The sequence below is a fragment of the Rhinolophus sinicus genome, chromosome 5 (assembly GCF_057876585.1).
Source record: "Rhinolophus sinicus isolate RSI-liver-muscle chromosome 5, RSI-T2T, whole genome shotgun sequence".
NCBI classification, from domain to species: domain Eukaryota; kingdom Metazoa; phylum Chordata; class Mammalia; order Chiroptera; family Rhinolophidae; genus Rhinolophus; species Rhinolophus sinicus.
In genome coordinates, this window is record NC_142505.1 from 105,444,038 (window position 1) to 105,469,444 (window position 25,407).

Consider the following 25,407-nt stretch of genomic DNA (forward strand, 5'->3'; position numbering starts at 1 on the left):
ATATTTGATGCAAAGAAAGCAACAGAAAAACTATTAGAAACTGTACTGCCCTTGGGTTAGATTCATGGGAAAAGAGAGATACTCGTATATCTTGGATGTCATTTAATCCTTTTAAATTACATCTATGATCATCAACATTACAAAATCCCAGCCTTACTTTTAGGTTATTTAACTGCACTGTTCAGAAAGAACACAGTAAGAAATACTATATTCTTGCCAACTGCCCACATAAAGCCTTGGGAAACTTGCCAAATCGTAGTGAGGTATTCCCTTTGCTCTAGCTGACACTGCTTTTCCTCAGATAAGTCCTGGGCTGTGCATCTCTCACACCGTTGTCTTGTCTCTGCTAATTCCTAACCTATAGAATAGCCAGGTCAATTTTAGAAAAAATACTGACCACTCTTTCTAAAAATGAGAAGCTAACACTGATACGCCTATCACATCCCAAAGCAAGAACATCAGGAAGGTCAAACTGCTCTATAAGCCGTAGCTGCAATGACCTCAAAAGGCACTTCACACTTCTCTGAACATACAAACCCATTGTGCTCAGGCGCTCTCTTATACACACAACCACACACCCTGAGTCTGAAAGGGCGGACACCAAAGTGTTTACGTGAGGCAGTAAGAGCAACGTGACTTACACTTTCTTAAATATACTTTTTGACTTAAAAATTTTTTTTCAAAGAATTTTTAAAAAGCTTTAAAATAAACATAAATATTGTGAGAAGGTTTAGTCCTAAACACGTTCTCATATAAAACAAAGAAAACGATCATATATAACAATGAATATATAGTATGGATAGTGTATATGCTCATATATGTATGTATATGTTGTATATATGGTGTACATGTTGTATATATAGTATATATAATAAACATACATATAAAAGTGTTTATTTATACAGGAATCAAAAGCTTTAACTGGTCTCTATTCTTACCTAGAAGGCAAAAAGCGATCTTACAAGTGCTCCAATCTGAACGTTGACCAGGTATTGATTTAGTTTAGCAACATTATAAGCAGCTTTTACATTGTATCAGGAGTAAATGCAAAGGTATCATCAATCAATATTTTCCTATTTATTAAAATTATATAGAATGTCCCCCACCAAGATTTTACTGCAAAAATAACTTGCTAATGTGTTTTATACTTTCTATTTATTATTAAATCACAACTATTTATCAATGGAAACAACTGTACTCTACATCTTAATTTTCATTTCCTTCAATGTTTCATCTGGAAACCTCTTCCTCCTGATCAGTGGTGAAACTTCCTACACATAAGACTTCCAGTACTCATCCCTGTCCCAAATGTAAAAACCTGCCTTTAGGATTGAAATGTAACTGCTGTCCTTATTTACTATTTTCTTATTAAAATGCTTAAGGACCATCTGTTACAGAAAAAAAGCAGTTATATTTTTCAGTCATTTGCTTGCCCTATGCAGTTACATCATAACTTCTAGTCAGTACATTTAGTGCTGTTATGTAAAAAACAAAAATACAAACACACACAAGAACCTGTTTTCTATCCCATGATCCATCCAATGCAAAAAGATAAGTCTCCTTCTTGCTTCTAGGAGTATTACATTTCATTCAATAACAGATAAGCCAATTCTCCCCATTCTCAGAGCTCCTGTTACAGCTTAAGTGTCTTAAGAATTCAATGTTCATTCCAGAAGTACTGGGTATCATTTTATGGTTTCTCAAGTTACTTTTCAATATGTCCTACTTATCTGTAGTGGCACATCTCACTTTTTCACTTTAAAATTATGAGAATTTAAAGGGCATAGAAACTACTCTGAGTCATTTAGGAAGAGAGAAATATCTGTGACATGATACAACCATCACAAAACCAGAACAGCAAAAGCCAAATTCACAGAAGGGTTTGTTCAGCAGGCCTTCTGTGTTAATTTTTGGCAACACAACAATGATCAAAGGCTCAAAAGCTTTTGAATCACCATCAAGTTAAAATGATTATTTCCAGGGTAACTGAAGTCCAAGGCAGCAATCTACTGGTGACTGCCAGAAAAAGCACAAGCTATAATAATGAAACTATATTATTAGGGGACCACCATAGGCTCCCCCCACCCACCCATTTCGGAGTGAGACACTCCAGGAGTGGGATGGTCTCGGCTCCTTTTCATCAGCTACAAAAGCCAAGAGGTGGGTCCAAATGTGCCTACACTGACACTGTAAGTATTCTCATTCACTACTGGGTTCCGTCCCCGTCCTTTAACTGCTGGATGTACAAATCAGAGAGAGCTTTCGTGTGATCGCCTCCTTCAACTTACCTCTTGGGACAATCATCACTTTATAATTCAAGGCAGATGGATTTTCTAATACTCCATAAGGGTGATTTAAGAGCACAGGACTAGAAAAACTTTATTAAGCTCTCTCCAGGTTAGACAAAGCCTTCTTTTCTTGCACTTATGGACCTGTGTCCCTATACAGTTCAACTGCTAAATTCAAGTCACGCTTGAATAAACTGAGTTTTAAGCTGAAAACATTCAGTCTGGGATAGGCAGCAGAGGGAACAATGAAAAGGAAGATAACTGAGTAAGAAACACAAAAGATGAGCAAGATTATTACTTTTTTCCATTTGATCCAGTTAGATAATTAAAATCTTAGTTTAAAATTGTGAAATGTAAAAAAATTTTTTTTAAAAAATTGTGAAATGCAATATAATTTGTTGCCTAAGATCAATGACAATGACCCGCCTCATTTTCACTGCTGCCATCTCCATTTTGGAGTGTGAACACGAGAGTCCTTAAGAACCATATTCCATCAACTTCAACTCAACTGTGTTTACTGCTACGAGGGAAAACACTCACACACACTTTTGCTGCAAGGAAAGAAAAGTCAACCAAAACCCCTCACCATCTGTGGGGAGAATTCTGAATTAGAAAGCAGAGGACAAAGCTTACAGTTTGTGCTACTCTTTTTATTCCTTATTCAGATCAAAACTTCTCTGTCTCAGTTTCCTCCCCTGTAATATGGCAATATTAATATCAGCCTTCCTTAAAATCAAAGGGCCATCGTAAGAATCAAGAAAAAGTATGTGAAGATTTTTTAAAAAACAAAAATTACAACAAAAAACATATTGCTATGGTTCTTTTCACATGTGTTAATTATATCTGTAAACCTTAAATGATTGAAAAGCCATTACTTGACTTAGTGACTTCAGTAACATCCACTAATTCAACAAATATTATGTACCTATTACTTATAAGCCACCATGCTAGGACCTGTTGAGGTATTTCCATACAAGTTGAAGTATATTACACAGGTATACTCAATGCATGTTTGCTGTGCGCATACCATAGAATGGAGATTTTAATAAATAAAAATAGGACAAAAAGTGAAATGTATCTGTATTACTCAGTATCTCATAATATAAGACATGTGTTACAAAGTTATACATGTTATAGTCATATTTGCATAATTAAATAAATTTTCCCCGAAACACAATGCTCTTTATAGTTTTTATATGGAAGGATGTGGTTTAGAAGATAAAGGACAGGTAGTTCTGACTCCCCAAAGTGAAATTAGTCTTTAATAAAGTACTTCAAAGCTCAGTTCTATCCTACAAATTGTCCCCAGACTTTACCCCCTTCCAACATCCCCCAAGCTGTCTTGTTAAAAAAAAAAAAAAAATCTAAATTCAGAGAATTCTTAAAAGGGTGTCTTCATTACTCCCGGTTCATATAATATTAGTGGGCCACACTGAAACCTGGATTTCTGCTGCATTCAATGTAAGCAAAAATCAGCTCTAGGACAGCTTATCATAATTCCACTGCAGGATGTGCCATAACCATAGTTAACCGCTTTTCATATGCAAAGCAATTCAGATTACCACTAGGTTTGCTAAGGGTGACAAAATAAAATATTACACAAATATACACAAAATAAACAAGGAAACCTTAACCAGCAAATTAGATCACTGCCTCCTTTCATCAAATGGGCAAGTAAGAAACTACCCCAGAGTTAATTATCATGAAGGAAGTCTCTAAAGATAATGGCCTTTTGTATAACTAAGGAACTAGTAATAAAATAATTTCACCCAAAGCCAAATAAAATAACTAAAGCCAAATAGTAAACTTTTCATTCTCCAACTGATGAAACAGTCACAATTATCCATTCATTATTTCACTTATTTATTCAATCAGAAACTATTTAATGCATATAAACCAAGAACTATATGGGATACGAGGGATACAGTAAAGAAAAAAAATGAGACCAGGTCCCTGACCTCACAGAGCTTAGAATATTGTGGGAAAAGGCAGGAAATAAACAAGTAAACAAATAATTCCTAAAAGCAATTTCAAAAAAATAAAACATGGGGAAGGGCCATGTTATTTTTAAGAATTATAATAAAAAGCACAACACAGCAAATATTTATATTCCAAATAAAGGTAACTGGGCAAAGGCCCCAAAATGGGAAGGAGCTAAGCCTACTGACTAGATGCAAAGATCTTCCATTGACAGCCCTTCTATTTCAATACACTATATGGTCCTATTTAACAAAGTTCTTGTTCTAGAGTTAAGTCTTCTATTAGGGGAATATTACTTTCTCCCTAACACCATTATAAAGTCAAAGTTGTGTTTCACACAATTGTCAATTGAGCCTAAAGTATTATGAGAGAACTGAAGTCTCTATCCCAGGTCCAATGCAGCTTACATTCTGAGAAGTAATGTACAAAAATAACCCTGATAGAAGATTTCTGTAAAAATGGGAGAAGGGGGATGTAGATCAAAGGATACAAACTTTGCTATAACAAGCATAAGTTCTGAGGATCTTATGTACAGCATAGTGACTATAGTTAATAATACAGTATTATATAATTGAAAGTTGCTAGAATAGATCTTAAACCTTCTCTCCACACACAAAAAGTTAACTATGTGAGGTGATGCATGTGTTAATTGTCTTGATCTTGGTAACAGTTCAACAATGTATATCAAATCATATGTATATCAAATCATGACCTTGTACACTTTAAATATATACAATTATATTTGTCAATATTTCGCCCTCAGTAAAGTTAGGGCAAAAAATGGAAGATGGGGAGTAAGTACTCTAAGAATAGTACTATGGAAGTTCAGAGGCTGGGAGGATTTTTTCTGGGTGGGAAAATGAAAAAAGCGCTCAGATTTATTCAGTAATGAAAGATTATCTCAGCAATTGGAAGTTAGCAGAAAAGAACTGGGAAAGTTTGGATTTTGGATCCACTATAACCTAGGAAATAGTTAAAGAATCATATTCTTTTAGCTGATTTCCAGTTTAAAGACAATACAGAGGCTAAAGGAATACACTAAATGATACCACAGGGAAATAATCAGACAAATCCAGAATGTGGTACATTCTGCAAGATGTCAAAAAGTCAATGTATAGGGGGAAAAAGGGGGAAGGGTTACTTTAGATTTTGAAATATTAAAGAGACAAAGAGATGCAATGTTTAAATGGTAATTAGTTCCTAGTTTGAAAAAAATAGCTATAAAACATTTTTGTGATGATTGTGGGATTCTGATTGTGCACTGGATCTTAGGAAATAATAATTTTCCTAGGAGTGATAATGGTATTGTTATGTAGGAGAACAACTTTATTTTTAATAGATGCATACTGAAGTGCCATGATGTCCATATTCACTTTCAAACAATTAAAGCAAATGTATGAGTGTTTGTATGTGTGTATTTGTTTAATCTAGGTGATAGGTATTCAAGTGTTTGTTGTACTACAGTCTTTCAACTTTTCAATATACTTGAAAATTATCATTAAAAGTGTTTCAGAAAAGAATTAGATATAATCTTAATAAAGATGATCTAATCCATTCTCTTTTTTCAACATTGGAAGAAACTGAGCCCAAAGTACTACAGCTAATGCAGGCCTTTTCTTAATACAGATTAAAACTCAGGCAGGTCTGCAGAATCTTAACCCAAACTCTTTCCATATGTCAGAAAACTTAGGACCCAAGAGACAAAGACTGATCTGGGACAAACAGACACATGTGCATGTAAAAAGTTAAACACATTTCTTATGCTTAGTATGTGACAATACCATTAAAATGGCAAAAGAATAAAGATCTGGTAAAAACTCTAACAACCTAATGTATCAGAAATTTGTATAAAATAACCTCGGAAGCAACAGCAAATGGGAAAGAAATAATTTTTAAAACCACTTAATGAGTAACACCTACAATACTGTCTCACAACTTGGTCTACTGATTATGGTAATTATGCCTTCCAAAATCTGACAACATACCTTAATAATGTCACATTTCCCCTACCCTCTTCATAAGCTTCTTGCCTGTCCCCCAAAATGCCATGTTTTTCCATATTGCTATACAAGTAACTTCCTCTGCATACAGAATAAATGCCCTTCTGCCTTTTCTTCAGCTGCTCCTCTCCTCCCTCCTACAAGACAAACTTATGCTGCGTCTTCAGTGAAACTTTATGACCCGCTCCCCACTACTCTTTGAACTTCCACACTACTTTTTTCATTGCTGTGGAGACTTTTAAAACTTTTCATAATTACTTAAATGTACGATTCTTCCATTAGACCACAAACTACTTGACATCACAGAGCCAGCCTTATTTATATCTCTACTTCTAGTTAGCTTCAAGAGCTGGCAGTCAGAAATAATGGAGGCAGGCTTCTAAGTTTCAGAAGACCCATCCTAACTCTCCTAAAAAATAAAGTGTGTGCCCTGAGTTGAAAGTGATAGTTTATCATGATGAAGACTAGCAACTTAAATGACCTGGACTACTTTACCCTGCCCCTTTGATACTCTTGTCACATAACACAATCTGGAAACTATCTGAACCAATGCAAAGAAACAGGCACCTTGCTTATACCTACAAGCCAATTGTAATAAATGCAAAAAAGTATCTGAAGGGTTTCCTATGAGGGTAAGAACTTAATCAGAGTAGCCCAAAAGTCACTAATTCATTACTTACTTAGTCTTCAGCAAATGTCTATCTTAAGGCTTCAGACTCAAGTAAAATGCATTTAAAATAACTTTTACGCGTAACTTTTCTTAGACATCTAACCTCAACAGAAATTTCATTTCTGAAAACAGAGCTGTAATGGAAACTTCTAAAAGTTCTATTGCAAACATGCAAAAATATGGTATTATAACACCCAATGTATGTACAAATATTTAACCTCTCAGCTCAATACATGGATGGAATATATTCAGAAACAAGCTTGATTCTTGCTGACTGCAAATCAAAGCAGCTGATGCAAGATGAATACATGCTAATTGTTCTTGGCCAGCACACATGCATCTTTTAAGTACATACGCGTAAGTCTCAACCTATGGTCCTTGAACTACCAGTGAATCATGAGGAAGCAGCTTGCTGGTAGCCTAGTGCTGCCCGATAAGCAGAAGCAGAAAGCTGGGTAAGGATGGTGAGGGGCGGCAGGAAGAATCAGGTGAGTGGTCCACCAAATGAAGATAAACCATTCAGGTGGTCTGCAGTAAGGAGAAATGAGAGAATCACTAAATCGGCAAATTGATCAACATGCCCAATTATAATGATCATGTTGCTTACCAAACTCAACCTAATGCTTCTTGCAACTAGAGAAGAATGTGTTTTGGTCAAAAGCCACAAGAGCTAATCATTAACACAAAGGCAAAAGTTCCTTACTAGTGATTAACACTGAATAATCCTTCTCATTAGAAGGATTGCATTTACAGTAAGAAAATGAGATAGATTTAAAAAGAAAATCCATCTATTAAAATTTCTCCATAAGAGAGATGCTATAGACTAGAGCTATCAAAAATCAGAAGAATGAAGATTGCCATCACTTCTAATGGCTTAAATCTTCTGTTCATAGTATATAGCACTAGCAAGTGATTCCTAAAGAAAATCAGAGATGAAAATCAACAGCCCATTGAATATGAAAATAGCGAATACCTTCTTTAAAAATGACTTTCCAGCATAAATTCCAAGATAATCTTAACCTGGGAAAAAATTTCAATCCTTTATATTGAAAATATAAAATACAGTAGAAAACAAATATTTATATAAAAATGTACTGTATTATATATAATACTTTCTATAGAAATATAGCAAATATCAAAGAGTGCCAAATTTTTGGTGGAAAATTGAAAACAGAGCAGGACTAGCCCAATGGAAGGCAGGTGATTAGTCAGGGGCTACAACATCCCACATCAATTTTTAATGTAAACGTGAGTGCTTAAATCTCTTCCCAAAGAGGATTCAGCTTTCCCCATATCCCAGTATTTTCCATCTCTAGCTTCTCTGACCTAAATTCAGTTCTTATACCTACCAGACCTGCCCACCTATACCTACTTGCTGCCTATTTTCCTTTCGGTCCACTAGCTGCAACTCTTCCAAGTAAAATTAGCCACCCTCTGCTTTATATCAAGTAAATGGCTCCTATTTCAAAAATCAGAAAGAAGGTCTTTCTCCATTTGGTATGAAATTTTATGCAACCCTCTTATAAAGCCCCAGAGCTCACCAACACGGAACATAGGAAAGAATTTTACTTCCCCTATCACAGTAGGGACAAAAGGAGACTAAATCTTCAGTCCTCCTCCTGCTCAATTCTGGTTCATTTTTTATTATAGGCACAGCCCTAAGAGTAGAGGCATAAGAAAATTCATTAAACAACCGAGTTAGATGTGTAGAAGTAATATATGGGACACCGAAAATACATAGGGAAGAGATATGCATGATATTCTGGGTGAAGAAAGGAACTGTTATCTTGTAGAGAATGTGTTTCTCTGAAGTACATCACCCTCGAAAGGGCTACTGGTATATTCTGGGGCTGGATGCCCAAGAAGTCTATCTTGTGTTAGGATATGAGTAACAAACTACAGCTAGAATTTCTGCAAATACCACACTAGAATGAAAAGCTAACCAAATTATTTTCTGAAATTATAAGAATGATCTGCTCAGGGGGATCAAATATATGGTGATGGAAGAACTGACTCTAGGTGGTAAACACGCAATGGGATTTACAGAGATGTAATACAGGATTGTACACCTGAAATCTATGTAATTTTACTAACAACTGTCACCCCAATAAATTTAAAAAAAAATTTAAAAAAAACAACGAATGATCAGCTCAAATACAATCAGATGTATTAGTTTCACAGGCAGACCAGTTTTCCTATGTTTCCCAATAATTCAACAAAATTCAGTTTACTAAGCACCTCAGGTCAGGCCCTAAGAGGTGACTTCTCATTTCTCCACTTTTTGAAATTTTCATGACTCAATTCTTAGTACTTTCCTTTTCTTTTCACTTAGTTATAGCAGTCATTCACTTTTACACCTTCGGTCAACCTCCTCCAGCTGACTCCATAAATCCACATTTGTAATCCTGACCATCTAGGAGTTCCGTATCTGAACTTCTGCACCATCCTAAACGTATCAACTTAAAAGTTCTCCTGCCAACTAATTCTTAACGTACTGAAAGGTGAACTATGGCTTTCCCCAGATAGCTCCTTCTTATAACCTAAAACCCACCAAGCTTCCTCAATATTCCTGGTCACCCAGGTTCAAAAACATGGATTTTCTTTTCTATATCCCTACATCCAATAAATCACTAACTCATGCCATTTTTTCCCCCTAATGGGTTCCTCGCTCTAGTCTCTCCCCACTATAAGCAAGCCTAGACCAGCGCTTCTCAAACTAGTGTGCATAGGAATCATTTGGGACTCTTGTAAAATGCAGATTCTGACTCAGGAGGCCAGGGCTAGGGTCTGAGATTCTGCATTTCTAACATGCTCCCAGGTGATGCTAATGCTACTTGTTGAAGGACACACCTCACAACTTTGAGCAGCTAAGATCATTTTGTTTTCCTTTATACCTTCAGCACTTGCAGTTTACCTTATGGTAAATATGTTCATATAGTGTTTTATAATTATTTCATGTGTGCATACTTTATTAGGCTTTCCTAAAAAAGATTTTGACATACTCAAGATATTGGATCATGATTCCTTTTTTTGGAACCACAGGAACCAACACAACATTGGGCATATTGTGGGTATTCAATGCTTGTTGATTTTAAAATGCTTCCCTAGAAAATACAACAATCATCTCTTGATTAAGAAGTTGTAGTGGGTTTATGAATTATCTTTGTCAACTTTTTAAAAACCATTTCACTGCTAATCAACCTTTTTACCAGATTAGACGGAGAAGAGAAACTTAAAACAGCTTTCTACTCAGTTAAGAAAACAAATGTTATAAGATTTGTGAATTACTGGTTACAGATTTATTTTTTCTCCATCAGTAAAGGATTACATATGTATTTAAAACTGAAACTGGAAGCACAGGCGATAAAAGAAAAAATGAATTGGACTTCATTAACATTAAAAACTTTTGTACATCAAAGGGCACCATCAAGAGCGTGAGGGGCGGCCAGTTAGCTCAGTTGGTTAGAGCACGATGCTCATAACACCAGGGTTGCCAGTTTGATCCCCATATGGGCCAGTGTGAGCTGCGCCCTCCACAGTAGATTGAAACAACTACTTGACTTGGAGCTGATGGGTCCTGGGAAAACACACTTAACATTAGAAGAAAAAAAAAGTATACTGAAAGATGCTCAACATCGCTAGTCCTTAGAGAAATGCAAACCCAAACCACAATGGGATACCACTTCAAAACCTCTAGAATGGCTATAATTTTTTAAAAATGGGAAATTACAAGTGTTGGTGAAGATGTGGAGAAACTTTATACGTCGCTGGTAGGAATGTAAAATAATGTGGCCATCTTGGGCAAGTTTGGCAGTTCCTCCAAAAGGTAAACATAGAATTACTATATCACCTAGCAATTCCACTCCTAGGTATATATCCAAAAGAAATGAAAACAAGGACTCAAACAGCTATTTGTACACCAAAATTCATAGCTGCATTATTCACAATAGCCAAAAATGGAAACAACCCAAATGTCTACAAACAGGCGAATGGATAAACAAAATGCAGTCTATACATACACTGGAATAGTATTCAGCCATAAAAAGGATGAAGTTCCAACTTTGCAACAGGATGAACCTGGAAGATATTATGCTAAGTGAATACACCACAAACAGAAAGGTAAATGTTGCATGATTCTACTTACATGAAATATCTAGAATGGGCAATTAGAAAAAAACATAAACGTTACCAGAGGGTGGGGGAGGGAGGAGCAGAGATACTGCTTCATGGGTCCAGAGTTTCTGTTTGGAGGGATGGAAAATTTTGGAAATACATAGTGGTGATGGTTGCACATTGTGAATATAATTAATGCCACTGAATTGTATACTTAAAAACAGTTACAATGGCAAATTTTACATGTATTTTACTACAATTTCAAAAATGAAACTAGAAAAAAACAGACTTTATTATAGCCTTGATTTCAAGTTCTGATTCTGCCATTTATAGGCCATGCCATGTTAAGCAAGTTATTTAATTTCTCCTGGATTCAACCCACCAATAAAATAGAGATATTATCCACCTCCCAGAGTTGTTGAAGACTAAATGAGAGAACACAATCACTTAGCACAGTACCTGTTACATAATAAATACTGGATAAGCAGTAGCTGTTATTATTCAAAAACCATTGTTACTCATCAAGTAGGTGTCTGCAATGCTGCTATAAATGGATATCCGAAAGAACGCCATGATATTCTCAAGACATTCTGAAATGAAGAAATGAATGTCCAGCACCCAGTTACGTCCTGTAAAGCTGGAAACTTGTGATCACCAGGGTCAATCTTCTTGGGATATCACTTGAATGTAAGGAATAAATGGTACACCCAGAAAGTGAGAACCTACACTGAACATCACTACGGTCATTAAAGAAGTGAACAAAACAAGAACTCTTTGGCTGTGTTCAATTAATTTCACTTTATTATTTTAACCCACATATTTGTTATTTTAAAAAATCTTAAGAGATTTAATTCCTTAGCAAATGGCATGGGCTAAAAGCCCATCTAGAGGTCCTAAGTGCCAAACCAAGCATCACAATAATAAGGCAGAGAATCACACAGAATATGCTATCTAAAAATGTCAAAACAACTGGAAATCCTAGGAGCATGGAAACTTGGAGAAAACTGTTGAATAATCTACTTCTATAATATACTTGTCTTGATTAAAATTAAGCATTAAAAAATGGTCAAAATAGCTGAAACTCAAAAACTGAATTCTAGGCAAGGTATGACAGGAAGATAACTACAAATGATTCCAAAACAACAGATAACACAAACCTTATAATGTGAATTAAGTCATTTTCACATTTTACAGTCTTTTGCAGAAATTTCCCAAATCCCTTCAAAGAAGTAATCCACTAATAAGTTTTTCTCAATATACACACAAGTATTTGCCACTCTAAAATAGTGATGCTTACACAACATTGTGAATGAAATTAATTCTGCCATGAAAATCTTAAATCTGTCATGAAAAGCATGAGAAGGCTGTATTTTACTCCATACATTGATAAAAGAATCTTTCATAATTCAATATGTCCAGATCAAAACTAACCACTATTATGTTTGAAATGCAAAGGATCTGTGTCAACACCCTTAAGAAAAAATCTTTCCCTTCCCAACAAAAACCTAATGTAATAAACAAGAACTATTTAACATGTTCTTGAAACACTCACCTGAGCTAATTCCTTTGAACCACGATTAACTTTAAACTATCATGACAATAATGAAGAATAAAGGGTTCCATAATTAAATTCCAGAAACAATCCTTTTATCCCACATAGCTCCTTCCTCCATCCCAGTGACATGAGGACCACGCCTTCTCTCCAGAAGAAAATAAAGGTTTGGTGGTTGATGTTCCTTTTTCCTAAACTTTAATTTAAAAAGATATAGCACAGCTTAAGGTCCAGAGGACTCAGTTCTCAAAGAAACTGATACTATAGCTATCTAACTAGATACCACTGGTAACAAATTACCAAAGGCTAAGACTTTACGCTTTTAAAAGCCCATGCTAATAATGCCTGGCTGGTCATAAGTCACACTACCAAACGGCTTAAATAAATTGGCTCAAGTTCATTACCAAGAAAAGAAAAAATGTTTATTAGAATTTTTAAATGCGTCTGAAAAAATAATTAAAGCTAACCATCACCTATAACAAGCACCAATATACTTGTGTACTATTAACGCTCACCTCAATGTCAGGAAGAATCATTATGACCCCCAATTTGACCTTGACTCAAGTGTTTTAAATCATGCCCCTTTTATCTTCTTGCTTTGTCGTCACTGAGGATCTCACTGTCACTGTACCAGCAAGTAATAATGCTGACTTGAAATGCACTATAAAGTAGCATTTCCATGGACAATTTTTCCAAGAACTACTTCACTGAGCTTTCAAACCATTTGCCCAGACTCTAGTCATACAGGATACCCATAGTTTTTAATGAAGTGGCAAGGTTAAACATCCTGAAATTCAGAAAATTCATCAGCCAAAAGTTCGAGGTACGTGGTTTATTGATGGAGCTTAAGTGACAGGGCAAGCAACAACTAACTCAATGCTAGTATGTTAAGAAAAAGTTGTAAACTATTTTGTAAACCCTTTTATCGCCAAATGATTTAGTTTAGGAACTTACAAATATGCTCCACATTTTGAGACATCTGACATAAGGTTGCAACCAAACCAACACTGTCATCTTCACTATTCCTAAAACTTGTTTCTTCTTTAACTAACATTCTAACCTGCACACAAGCTATAGAATGGACTCAGCAAAATGTCATTTAAGTAAAGGTAGAATTACTATTACGCTGGTAGACTACAACTCGGACTGAATTAAAATACCTTTCCTCAGCAAACTGCTATTTACAAGACAACGACATGCGTTCCGTGTTAAAAAAACTTTTCAAGTCCTGATCCTAATGGGAAGTCAGACTCACGTATTTGCGCTGGTATCGTACGTATTTTCTTTTACGTAAGACAGCTAGGAATTTGACTAGCCCACCCCGACAGCAAGCTGGCCCGACAGCCTCCTGCTGCAGCGAGAAGCCACATTTCACTCGGGCAGACCGCTCCCCCACCCCTCGTTAAAATAATGCCTGTGGCCACTTGAGACTTCCCCAACTAAGCTCCAGAAACTTGCAGGTTTAAATGGCCAAATTGGAACCAACCAGGGCAGCTGTCATCTGAAACTCGGGAAAGCTGAGACCAGCCAACTCTGCTGAACAACGAAGGGTGCAGAGGGATGTGGCGGGGCCCGTCGGAGGGAACGCATTAGGCTCCCCTCCCCAACCCCCCAGCAATTCGCTTTTCTGCAGCCCCAGCGCCGCCATCCTGTTCCTGAATAATTAAACGCGCTGGAGACAGAGTGAGGTGGCCAAAGAGGCAGTTTCTGGCCCGAGTTTCCCGAGGCGAGGCGGTGGGGTCAGGAGGCCGAGGGCTACATCCCCGGCGCGCGGAGGACTTTTCTCGGGGGCCGGGGAAAGATGGGGGCGACCCCGCGGCCGGCCGAGTGGCCGGAAGCGGGGCGCGGGGAGTGACGTGGAGGAGGGGATGACAAAGGGGCGCTGGGGGCCCGGCCGCGCTCCCCGCGAGCCCGGGACAGGTGGCCGGGCCTGGACGGGAACAATGGGGGGCCGAGGCTGCCCCCTGGTGCTCACCTACCTCCGGTGCCCTCCGAGTTCTCGTTGAGGCTGCCCGAGGAGTCGTGCTGGGCGCCCACACACCCGCCCATGGGGGCCCCTGGCGCCTCGTCCGCCACCTCCGGGCGCTCGTCCGGGCCCGCCGCCGCCTCAGCCTCCTCAGGCGCCGCCGAGCTCCGGACAGGCGCGCCGCTCCGTTCGCCCGCCGCGGCCCAGCCTCCGCCCCCCTCGCCGCTCCACCCACCGTCTTGGCTCGGCCCCTTCCTCCGCGCCCACTTCTACCTCAGCCCCCTGGCCGCCCGCCTCGCAGGCCTGGCCCGCGCGCCGCCCTTGCCTCCGGCTCGGCCTCGCCAGGCCGGGGCTGGCCCATCCCGGGCGCGCCGAAGCGCCCGCCTCGCCCCTCACAGCCCTGCACACCCGCGTCCCGGCGAGCCCCGCGCCCGCGCCGCCCGTCCTCCAGGCCCCATCGGCCGCCGCCCCGCGGCGCCGCCCTCCGCACCCGCGGCCTGGGCTCGGTCGGGCCCGCCCGGAACCGCCGGGGGGCGGAGCCGCGGGAGGCAGCTCGCTGATTGGCTGCGGGAGAGGCCGCGAGCGGAGAGGGAGGGGAAAGAGGAAAGGAGGGGAAGTGAGGGTATCTCCCAGCCCGAGGGAAAGAGACGAAGGCGGGGATCGGTCCGGGGGAAGAGGCAGGGGAAGGAAGCGAGGAAGAGGAAGAGGGGAAGACGCGAAAGAAGAAAGGTTAGGAGGGAGAGAGAGCAGGAAAGGAAACACAAAAGTGAGAAAGAAGTGGAAAAGGGCACAATCGAGTTTCTTGCCTCCCCTCGGACGTCAGCTCTTTTTCGGGTGGGAGGGGGCACAGAGAAGTAGTAATGGAAGACTCGCTGGCGGGCACGGGGGCGGGTTCCCAAGTAACTGGCGGAAGGGGTCCTGGCTGAAGGTTGAGGTCCCAGCACCTTTTGGGTTTGTGTCGAGTTCAGTGGGTTGGTACCCCGAATCTGGGCTTTCCCTTGCCTGCCCCGCCCCTCTGCCCCCTAAAATCACTGTGCCCCATTATTAGATAGAGAGGCAGTCATTGTGGTTGCAAGCTGAACTCGGATTACAGAGGCGAGGCATCCCGTGTAGGGAGAGATAAAAGCTGACCGTAGTTCAAGGGGTATGGGTTCGTTTCATTTTCAGAAGATTGATTATTCAGACACAATGCAACTTCCCCTCTCTAGGTATCTTAAATCGTCTTTAGAACAACGTGAAGCATAAATAAATAAAATACCCTGCTTTTTCTAAACTAGAATTTGGTACATTGACCACGCCCAGCATTCTTGGCGACTGCTATCCCAATCTAAGCCAAATTGTTAATAGTCCCTTCAGAATTGTGCTTCTTGCTATGATGCCTTAAAATTTTTATCATCCTGCTTGGACCTTTCTCAAGCTTATTTCTGCCTAAGAGCTGTTTTAACTATCTGCTCCATTTTTATATCAGACTTTGTTTTAACATCCTGGGTCACTTTTTGCTTAGCCTTAAAAAAATTTTTTTTTTAAGTGAAATACCTAAGGAAGAGACTCTGCAGTTTGGAATTTGCATTTAAATATATTTTCATACACTGCTGGTGGGAGTGTAAATTGGTTCAATCTTTTTTGCAAAGCAATTTGGCAAGGAGGTTCAAGAGCCTTTAAAAATGTTCACCCACTTTGACTTGGGATTATTTCACATGTAGGAATCTAGTTCACAGCAATAGTCCAAAATGCAGAGATTCCTGTCCTTGCATTCATTTGATAATCAGATAAAAATGAAGGCTCAACAAACAAACAAAACCCTATACTTACATTTAAGCACAGAAATGCCTTGTGAGAAACAAGTCTGCTCTATTAGATGTATCCTGATGAATCATTGTTGTCCCAAGTAGTCATGAACCAACATACAAAGGAGCTTTGAACATTTATATGGATATTTCTGAGTTTGCAGAGGTTGCTCTGAGATTCAGGCCCTATGCACAGAGCCTTCTATCTGATCATTCTCAGCTGAGTATTCACGTAGGCAGACACACATCTCTTCCCTGAAGGAGAGAAGCTGCATGCTAAATATCTTCAAAGGGATTGCTTTGTCCTGAATTTTGCTCTAGAAATTGCTGAAAGCAAGGCTTCCACAATGTCTATTAAACAGATGGTAGGCATCCAAGTGATGAGTGCTTTCTGATGAGCACTGTGGAGTTGGCACTAGGAAAAGAGCAATCTCACTGAGAGATTCTCAGCTATGGATGTTCTCCACCCTGCCTTTATCTTAGAGCAGGGACACAAGTTTCTGGGAGACGGAGTAATGTGGCAGTTAAGGGCCCCAGCTCTGCTATCAACTTCCTAGGTTGGAATCTGAATTCCATCCTGTTCTAGCTATATGACCTTAAATTTCTGTATAGCTCAGTTTCTCACCTGTAAAACTGGGCCATAACAATGCTCCAAACTCTGGGGGGGAGGGCCTGTTAAATTTCCTCTTTACATCTAGCTTCATGGGTCTAAACTTCCTGCATGGCCTAGTCCACTTAAGACCTTCTGTAGAAACTGCATTCTTTGTGTATGGGTGCACGCATGTGTGTGCTTTTCTATTTTTTATATCTTTATTGAGCTATAATTCATATGCCACATAGTTCACCAACTAAAAGCGTACAATTCAATTGTTTTTAGTATATTCACAATCAATTTCAGAACATTTTTATCACCCCAAAAAGAAACCCATGCCTATTAACAGTCATACCCCATTTCCTTCCCAACTCTCAGCCCCAGCCCTAATCTATCTTTTGTCTCTATAGAGCTGCCTCTTCTGGATATTTTATTTAAATAGAATCCTATGTGGTCTTTTGTGACTGACTTCTTTCATGTCATATAATGTTTTCAAGGTTCATCCATGTTATAGCACGTAACAGTCCTTCACTCCTTTTTATCGCTGAATAATATTCCATTGTGTGGCTAGACCGCATTTTGGTTATCCATTTATCAGTTGATGGAGATTTAGGTTGTTTCCACTTTTTCGCTGTTATGAATAAAGCTGTTATGAACATTCACATACAAGGTTTTGTGTGGATGTATGTTTTCGGTATATACCTAGGAGTGGAACTGCTTGGTCATAGGATTACTCTGTGTTTAACTTTCTAAGGAATTGGCACACTGTTTTCCAAAATGGCTGCACTATTTTACATTCCTACCAACAAATTACAAGGGAATATAAAATAGTGCAGCCGTTTTGGATATGTAGAGTATCTCATTGTGGTTTTGACTAGCATTTCCCTAATGACTAATAATGCTGAATGTCTTTTCATGTGCTTATTGCCCATACTGACATCTGTTTCTGGAAAAATGTCTACTTAGATCCTTTATCCATTTTTAAATAGGATTATTTTTTTTTATATTGAGTTGTAAAGGTTCTTAATATACTCTTAGTACAAGTCCCTTAGCAGATACATGATTTGCAAATATTTTTTCCCAGCATTATGGCTTGTCTTTTTTTTTTTTTTAACTTTTTAAATTTAAGTGTGTTTTTCCAGGACCTATCAGCTCCAAGTCAAGTAGTTGTTTCCATCTAGTTGTGGAGGGCACAGCTCACAGTGGCCCATGCAGGGATCAAACCAGCAACCTTGTTGTTAAGAGCACCGGGCTCCAACCAACTGAGCTAACCGGCTGCCCCTTTTAACTTTCTTGATAGTGCCCTTTGAAGCATGAACGTTTTTAATTTTGATAAAGTCCATATATGTATTCCTTTCTTTGGTTGCTTGTGCTCTGGAGCTCATATCTATGAAACCATTGTCTAATCCAAAGTCATGAAGATGTATACCTGTTTTCCTCTAAACGTTTTATAGTTTTAGCTCTGACTTTTAGGTCTTTAATCTACTTTGAGTTAATTTTTGTATATGGTGTGAGGTAGGGGTCCAACTGTATTCTTTTTCAAATGTGAATTTCCAGTATCCCAGCATTTGTTGAAAAGACTGTTCTTTTCCCCCATTGATTTATCTTGGCACCCTCGCTGAAAATCAATTAGCCATAAATGTTAGATTTTTATTTCTGGACTCACAATTCTGTTCCATTGATCTTTACGTCTATTGCTATGCCAGTATCACATTGTCGATTTCTGTAGGTTTATAGTAAGTTTTGAAGTCAGGAAGTTCTTTTTTCCAAGATTATTTTGGCTTTCAGGGTCCCTTACATTTCCATATGAATTTTATCAGCTTGGCCATTTCTGGGAAAAAAAGAAACAGCTGGAATTTTGATGGGAAAAATGTTAAGTCATCTGTAGATTAATTTGGTAAGTATTGCCATCTTAACAATATTAAACCTTCCAATTCAGGAATATGGATGTCTTTCCACTTGTTTACGTCTCAAATTCCTTTCAATGATATTTTGTAGTTTTCAGTGTACAAGACTTGTACTTCTTTTAAATTTATTCCTAAGTGTTTCATTTTTTACATGCTATTATAAACAGCAAATTTGCTATTTATAACTAGATTTGTTTCTTAATTTCTTTTTCAGATTGTTCATTACAAGTGTATAGAAATAAATGGAGTTTTGTATATTGATCAGGTATCGTGTAACCTTGATAAACTCACTTATTAGCTCCACTAGTTTTTGCTTCATGTATTTTGGGGCTTTGTTGTTAGTTGTTGTGTGTTTGTTGTTTCTTCAGGGCCTTCTTCACTTAGCTAATTATCCAGGGAGAATTAGCAAGGGAGAAGGATGAAGGAGAAGAAATAAGGAGAGAAAAAGAAAAGGTAGAATGAAGTCCAGTAGCTGTCAATCTCTAGTATGGATGTCAGTCACTTGGGGAGCTTGTTAAACTCCCAGAGATTCTGATTCAGTAGGTCTGGGGTGGAGTCCAGAAACCAGCATTTTTAACTCACACATCAGGCATTTCCTGGTGCAGTTTGGGCCACAGATGGAATTTCAAAGAACACAAGTCCTTGACAAAACTCAATTCTCCACATTCCTTGCTAAACTATTTTTACCTTAGTCTCTTTCATCCTCCACAAATGGCACCATAGTCCATCCAGTTGCTCAAGCCCCAAACTTAAGAGTTGTTGGTAATTTCTCCATCTTCTTCACCTCTCACACCCAATCCATTATCAAGTCCTCTTTACTCTATCCATTAAATACATTTTGAATCTCTCCACTTCTTCTGTCTCTGCTGCCACCACCGTCTCACCTTGGCAATTGCAGTGCCTTCCTAACTAGCCTTCCTGCATCCTCCTACAATACAGAGGGTCCCCCCAAAATGTATACACATTTTAAGAAAGGGAAAAACCATATTAAAATTGTAATACTCAATATATACCAATAACAAAAGATGAATACAAGTCACGTGTGACTTCTGCAATGACAAGAGGTGCTCAGAGTGGTTACCATCAGCGTCCAGACACTTCTGATGACGGCGAACTACTGCTTGAGCAACACTGACTAAAGTGTCCACTTGTATATGGTTTTGGTACCCCCAGTACGTTCCCCAGCCAGCAACCAGGATGATTTTTAAAAATTTTAATACACTACACTGTACATACTTAAGTTTACACTTTTCTAAGTTTGACATACATATATACCTGTGAAACCATCACCACACTCAAGATAATGAATATATCCATCACCCCAAAAAGCTTCCTCATGCCCCTTTGTAATCTCTCTTTACTGCACCTTCCCCAGTCATCTGTCCCCAGACAACCACTGATTTGCTTTATGTCACTATAGATTACTTTGCATTATAAATGAAACCATATAGTATGTACTCTTTTTGGTGTGGCTTCTTTCACTCAGCATAACTATTTTGAGATTCATTCACATTGCAGGGTTTATTCCTTTTAATTACTAAGCAGTTTTCCATTGTATGGGTTCACCAGTTGCCTAATCCCTTGTTCAACATGTGGGATGTTCGTTTTTCGCGATTACAGGTAAAGTTGCTATGACCATTCAAGTACAAGTCTATGGGCATATGCTCTCCTTTCTCCTGTGTAGGATACATGCCTGGTAGAATGAATGAATCGTATGGTAGTATTGTTTTAGTTTAGTTTTGTTGTGTTAAAGAAACTGCCAGACTATTCTCTAAAGTGGTCTTACCATGATATTCCCACCAATCAGTGTTGTAGGAAAGCTCCAGTTCCTCCCTTTCCTCTCTAACACTTGGCTTGGGTCAGTTTTTAATATTAGCCATTCCAATAGGTGTGTACTTGATATTTATTTCATTGTAATTTTCATTTTCATTTCCCTAATGACTGATGATGTTGACCGTCTTTTCATGTGCTTATCTGCCATTTGTATATTTTCTTTGGTGAAGTATATGTTCAGGTTTTTTGCCCATTTGTGAATGGGTTGTTTTTTTATGATCGAGTTTTGAGACTTCTTTACATTTTCTGACTACAACTCTTTTATCTGATGTGTTGCAAATACTGACTCCCAGTCTTTGCCTTGTCTTTTTATTCTCTTGTCAGTGTCTTTAGAAAAGGCAGAATTTTAAATTTTCGATGAGGTCCAATTTATCAGTATGTTCTTTAATGGATCTTGTGGTTGGTGTCATATGAATACATAAATGAAATCTGCCTAATTCAAAGTCAGAAAGGCTTTCTTCGATGTTTTCTTCTTGGAGCTTTATAGCTTTGGGTTTTATAGTTAGGTCTATTATCCACTGTGGGTTAATTTTTGTATATGGTGTGAGATATGGATCAAAGGTTTTTGTGTTTATGTTTCTGAATACAGATATCCATTTGTTCATCAACATTTGTTGGAAGACTATCTTTTCTCCTTTCAACTGCCTTAGCATCTTTGCAAAACAAAGAGTTGTCCATATATGGGGGCCTATTTCTGGACTCTACCGTGTTTCATTGATCCATTTTTATTTATGCCAACATCACATTGTCTTGATTTCTGTAGCTTTACAATAAGTCTTGAAATCAGGTTATTAATCCTCCAACTCTGTTCTTCCTTTTCAAAGTAGTTTTGAAAACTAGGTTGTTTGCATTTTCATATGAATTATTGAATCATCTTTTCAATTTCTACCAAAAAAAAATACCTGCTGGGATTTGGGTTGAGATTACATTGAATCTATTGATACATTTTGGGGAAAAATTGTCATATTAACAATATTGAATCTTCCAGCAACCCTATGAGCACAGTATATCTCTATTTACATCTTCTTTAATTTCTCTCAGCAATGCTTTGTAGTTTTAAGTGCACAGGTCTTGCATATATCTTTTATTAGATGCATCCCTATGGACTTCATTTTTGGATGCTATCAAAAATGGTATTGCTTTTATAATTCCAATTACTGCTTGTTTGTTACTAGCACACAGACATACAATTGATTTTTGTATGTTGATCTTGTATCCTGAAACCTTGCTAAATCATTTATTAGTTCTAGTAGCTCTTTTAGAGATTCCATTGGATTTTCCAAATGACCATGTTGTCCTAAAGACTTTTATTTATTATGATTTATTATAAAGAGTATTATTATTGTATTATTATTACTGTGATAGCCGCCTTATTGGGTATGCAGTGGTATCTCATTGTGGTGTTGATTTGTGTTTCTCTAATGACCGATGACCTTGAACATCATTACATGTGCTTGTTGGACCTTTGTATATCTTTCTTTCTTTAGAGAAATGTCTATTCAAGTCCTTTCGCCCATTTTTTAACTGGCTATTTTGTTGTTATGTTGTAACAGTTAGCTATAGGTCTTTATAGATGCCCTTTATTAGACTGAGGAATTTCCCTTTCATTTCTAGTTTACTGAGTTGTTCTTTTTTTAATCAAAAATGGGGGCCGGCCCGGTGGCTCAGGCGGTTAGAGGTCCATGCTCCTAACTCCGAAGGCTGCCTGTTCGATTCCCACATGGGCCAGTGGACTCTCAATCACAAGGTTGGCAGCGCCCCCTGCAACTAAGATTGAACACGGGACCTTGAGCTGAGCTGCTTCCCAAATGGCTCAGTTGGTTGGAGTGCATCCTCTCAACCACAAGGTTGCCGGTTCGACTCCCCCAAGGGATGGTGGGCTGTGCCCCCTGCAACTAGCAACGGCGACTGGACCTGGAGCTGAGCTGCGTCCTCCACAACTAAGATTGAAAGGACAACAACTTGACTTGGAAAAAAGGCCTGGAAGTACACTGTTCCCCAATAATGTCCTGTACCCCTTAAAAAAATTAAAAAATGAATAAATAAATCAACAAATTTAAAAAATGGATTTGAATTTTGCCAATGCCTTTTTGCATCTATTGACATGGTTATATGGTTTTTCCTTTTCAGTTTGTCATTATGATGAATTGCACTGATTGATTTTCCAATATTAAACCAATCTAGAATTCCTTGGATAAATCCGACTTGATCCTAATGTTTGTCCTTTTTAATATACTGTTGGATTCAATTTGCTAAAATTTTGTTCAAAATTTTTGCATCTACATTTATGAGGGATATTTGTCTATACTTTTTTTTTCTTTAGAGATCTTCTGGTGTCTGATATTTCAATTTTATGGAAGGGGAAAAGGGAATTCTAAAGAACAGAGGATGGCTGAATAAGCAGCAGCCATGCCCCCAGGCTTGAGATAGTCCACTTAAGGAAGAAGCCCTTCCAGGGTTAAGAGCCAGACCTTTTCAAAGAGGACATGGTCCTGGTCTGGTGAATAGTAGAGAGGTTACTGTGGTAACACATCAGTGAAGTTGCTGGAAATCCACTCTCCAGGACTGGCTGGATATCCATCCGGTAGGAAAGCTGTTCACAGGAGGTATCTCAGCAGAGCCATTCTGCTATGAAACTTCCTGAGGGGCAATGGCTGGGGAAGCTGCTGCTTGCAAGGTGTTGTTGGCTCATGTCTTATAGGAGCTAGGCCTCGGAGAAGCTGCTGCCGCTGCAGGAGCCTGGTGCTGGAACAGCCATGTATCCTAAAGTTACTACATGAGATTAGCTGTCTGTGCTGCAGGAGCTAGGCAATGGGCAGGCTGCACACATCCCAGGAGCCTGGCCCTGGAGAAGCCACCCCGGCTGTGGGAGCCTATTGAGGGAGAGAATGGGAATTCCTCCTGCAATGTCTCTCCACTGCCCTCTACTGTCAAAGCTAAACATTATGCCAACTGACAAAGGCACAAAATTTAAAGGGCCCATATCCATTTTCACACAGCAGGCAATGAAGAGTGGGTTTGGATCTGAAGGAAGGGCTGGAGTTGGAAAGTCATCATTTTTCAACCATAATAGCTGCTATGGACTGAATGTTTGCATCCCCCACCCCCAGCCCAAATTTGTATGTTGAAACCTTCATGTATCTGGAGCCCTAACGTATTTAGAGGTGGAGCTGTTAGTATCCACTTCTTATAAGAACGCTAATCACATCAGTGAGAGTGGAGCCCCCGTGATGGCGTTACTGTCCTTATAAGAAGAGGAAGAGAACTAGCCTATTCTCTCTCTCTGTCAGGTGACGATACAAAGAGAAAAGGGCTCTCACCAGAACCCCACCCTGCTGGCACCCTGATCGCAGACTCCCAGCCTCCCGAAGTATGAGAAATAAATGTTTGTTGTTTAAACGCCCAGTCTATGGTATTCTGTTATAACTGCCTAATCTGACTAACACAATAGTAAAGATTGGTTCAGGCCCAAATCATCAATGCATACTAAATAGAGGAAGGAAATTTTGATGAGGAGCTGGATATTTGCATTGTCAAAATATCACCCCACAGATTGTTTATGCATCGCAAGCACAACATAGTAATAATACAGAAGAAAAAAATGCACAATACCTTCACCAAGTGATCAAATGGACATCGTGTGACTCCAAGTGGGATTCCCTGAGAATGACGACGTCACTTTTGTAGGATTCTGACTGGAGATGCATAGCCTGAGTGGAATCTTGAGGAAATGTCAGTCAAATACAAATGGAGGACATTTGATAATAAAGAGGAGAGAGGCTGTTTTTTTTTTGTTTTTTTTAAATCTAAATGTCATTAAAGTCAAAGAACAGCTGAGAAACTGTTCCAGATTACAGGAGACCAAAGAAACACGATTCTATAAAGGACATTATTGGGTCAATTGATAAAATTGGGATGTGAATGGTAGAGTAGATAAAAATATTATCAATGTGAAATTTCCTGCAGTTAATAATTGCTCTGTGATTACGAAAGAGAATGTTTTGTGTGTTTTTTTGTTTTTTTAAGAATGTTTTTATTCTTAGGTAAAACACACTGATGAATTCAGAGGTAAAATATACTGATATATGAACTTACTCTCAAATGTTTCAGAAAAAGATTACCTACCAGGAAGTCAAATGATAAAGCAAATGGGGGCAAAATGTTAATACCAGGTAAATCCAGATAAAGTAGATGTTCTTTGAACTACTCTTGCAACTTTTCTACATGTTTGAGAGTTATTTCCAAATAATTCGTGGCTCCCCATGTGTCTTCAGATCAGCTCGGGCTAGCTAATATCAGTTGGGTCAACCAGACTTCGCTCCAGGCTGAGGGCTGAGTCAAGGTTTGAATCAGGTGTCTCTCTTCTCCTTGGAGAAATATGCTAAATGGTATATTGTTGTCATGGCTAAGGCAGTGGTGCAAGAAGCCACCGCCCTCTCTCTGCACACCCACAGCGTGAGCCCTCTGCTTGCATCACATCTGGCAACATGTCTCAGTACATGTGATTCTGATGGAGCTCACTCCATCCCCTACTCCAGGGTGGTGCTGAGACCAGGCTTGAGTCAATCAGTGTATTCCAAGCCCATGATGGGTTTAGGATGGACATGTGACCCAATTGGGGTCAATCAGAGGCAGATTTAGGACTTTTTTGTTTACAACTTTTGTTTTTGTTGTTTAGTTGTTCATATCTTTCTTTCTGAACATAAATTTGGGAGGAAG

At 38.9% G+C, this 25,407-nt stretch overlaps 1 protein-coding gene across 1 annotated transcript in view; it reads right to left on the bottom strand.

Annotated features, from left to right (window-relative positions):
• The window catches only part of UBTD2 (ubiquitin domain containing 2), a 40,470-nt gene extending 25,675 nt beyond the window's left edge, over window positions 1–14,795 (bottom strand). The window contains exon 1 of the mRNA XM_019741274.3: window positions 14,583–14,795. Within this exon, the coding sequence (XP_019596833.1) occupies window positions 14,583–14,652 (70 nt within the window). The 5' untranslated portion in view covers window positions 14,653–14,795. The remainder of the gene's footprint in view (window positions 1–14,582) is intronic.
• Between the last annotated feature and the right edge of the window lie 10,612 nt (window positions 14,796–25,407).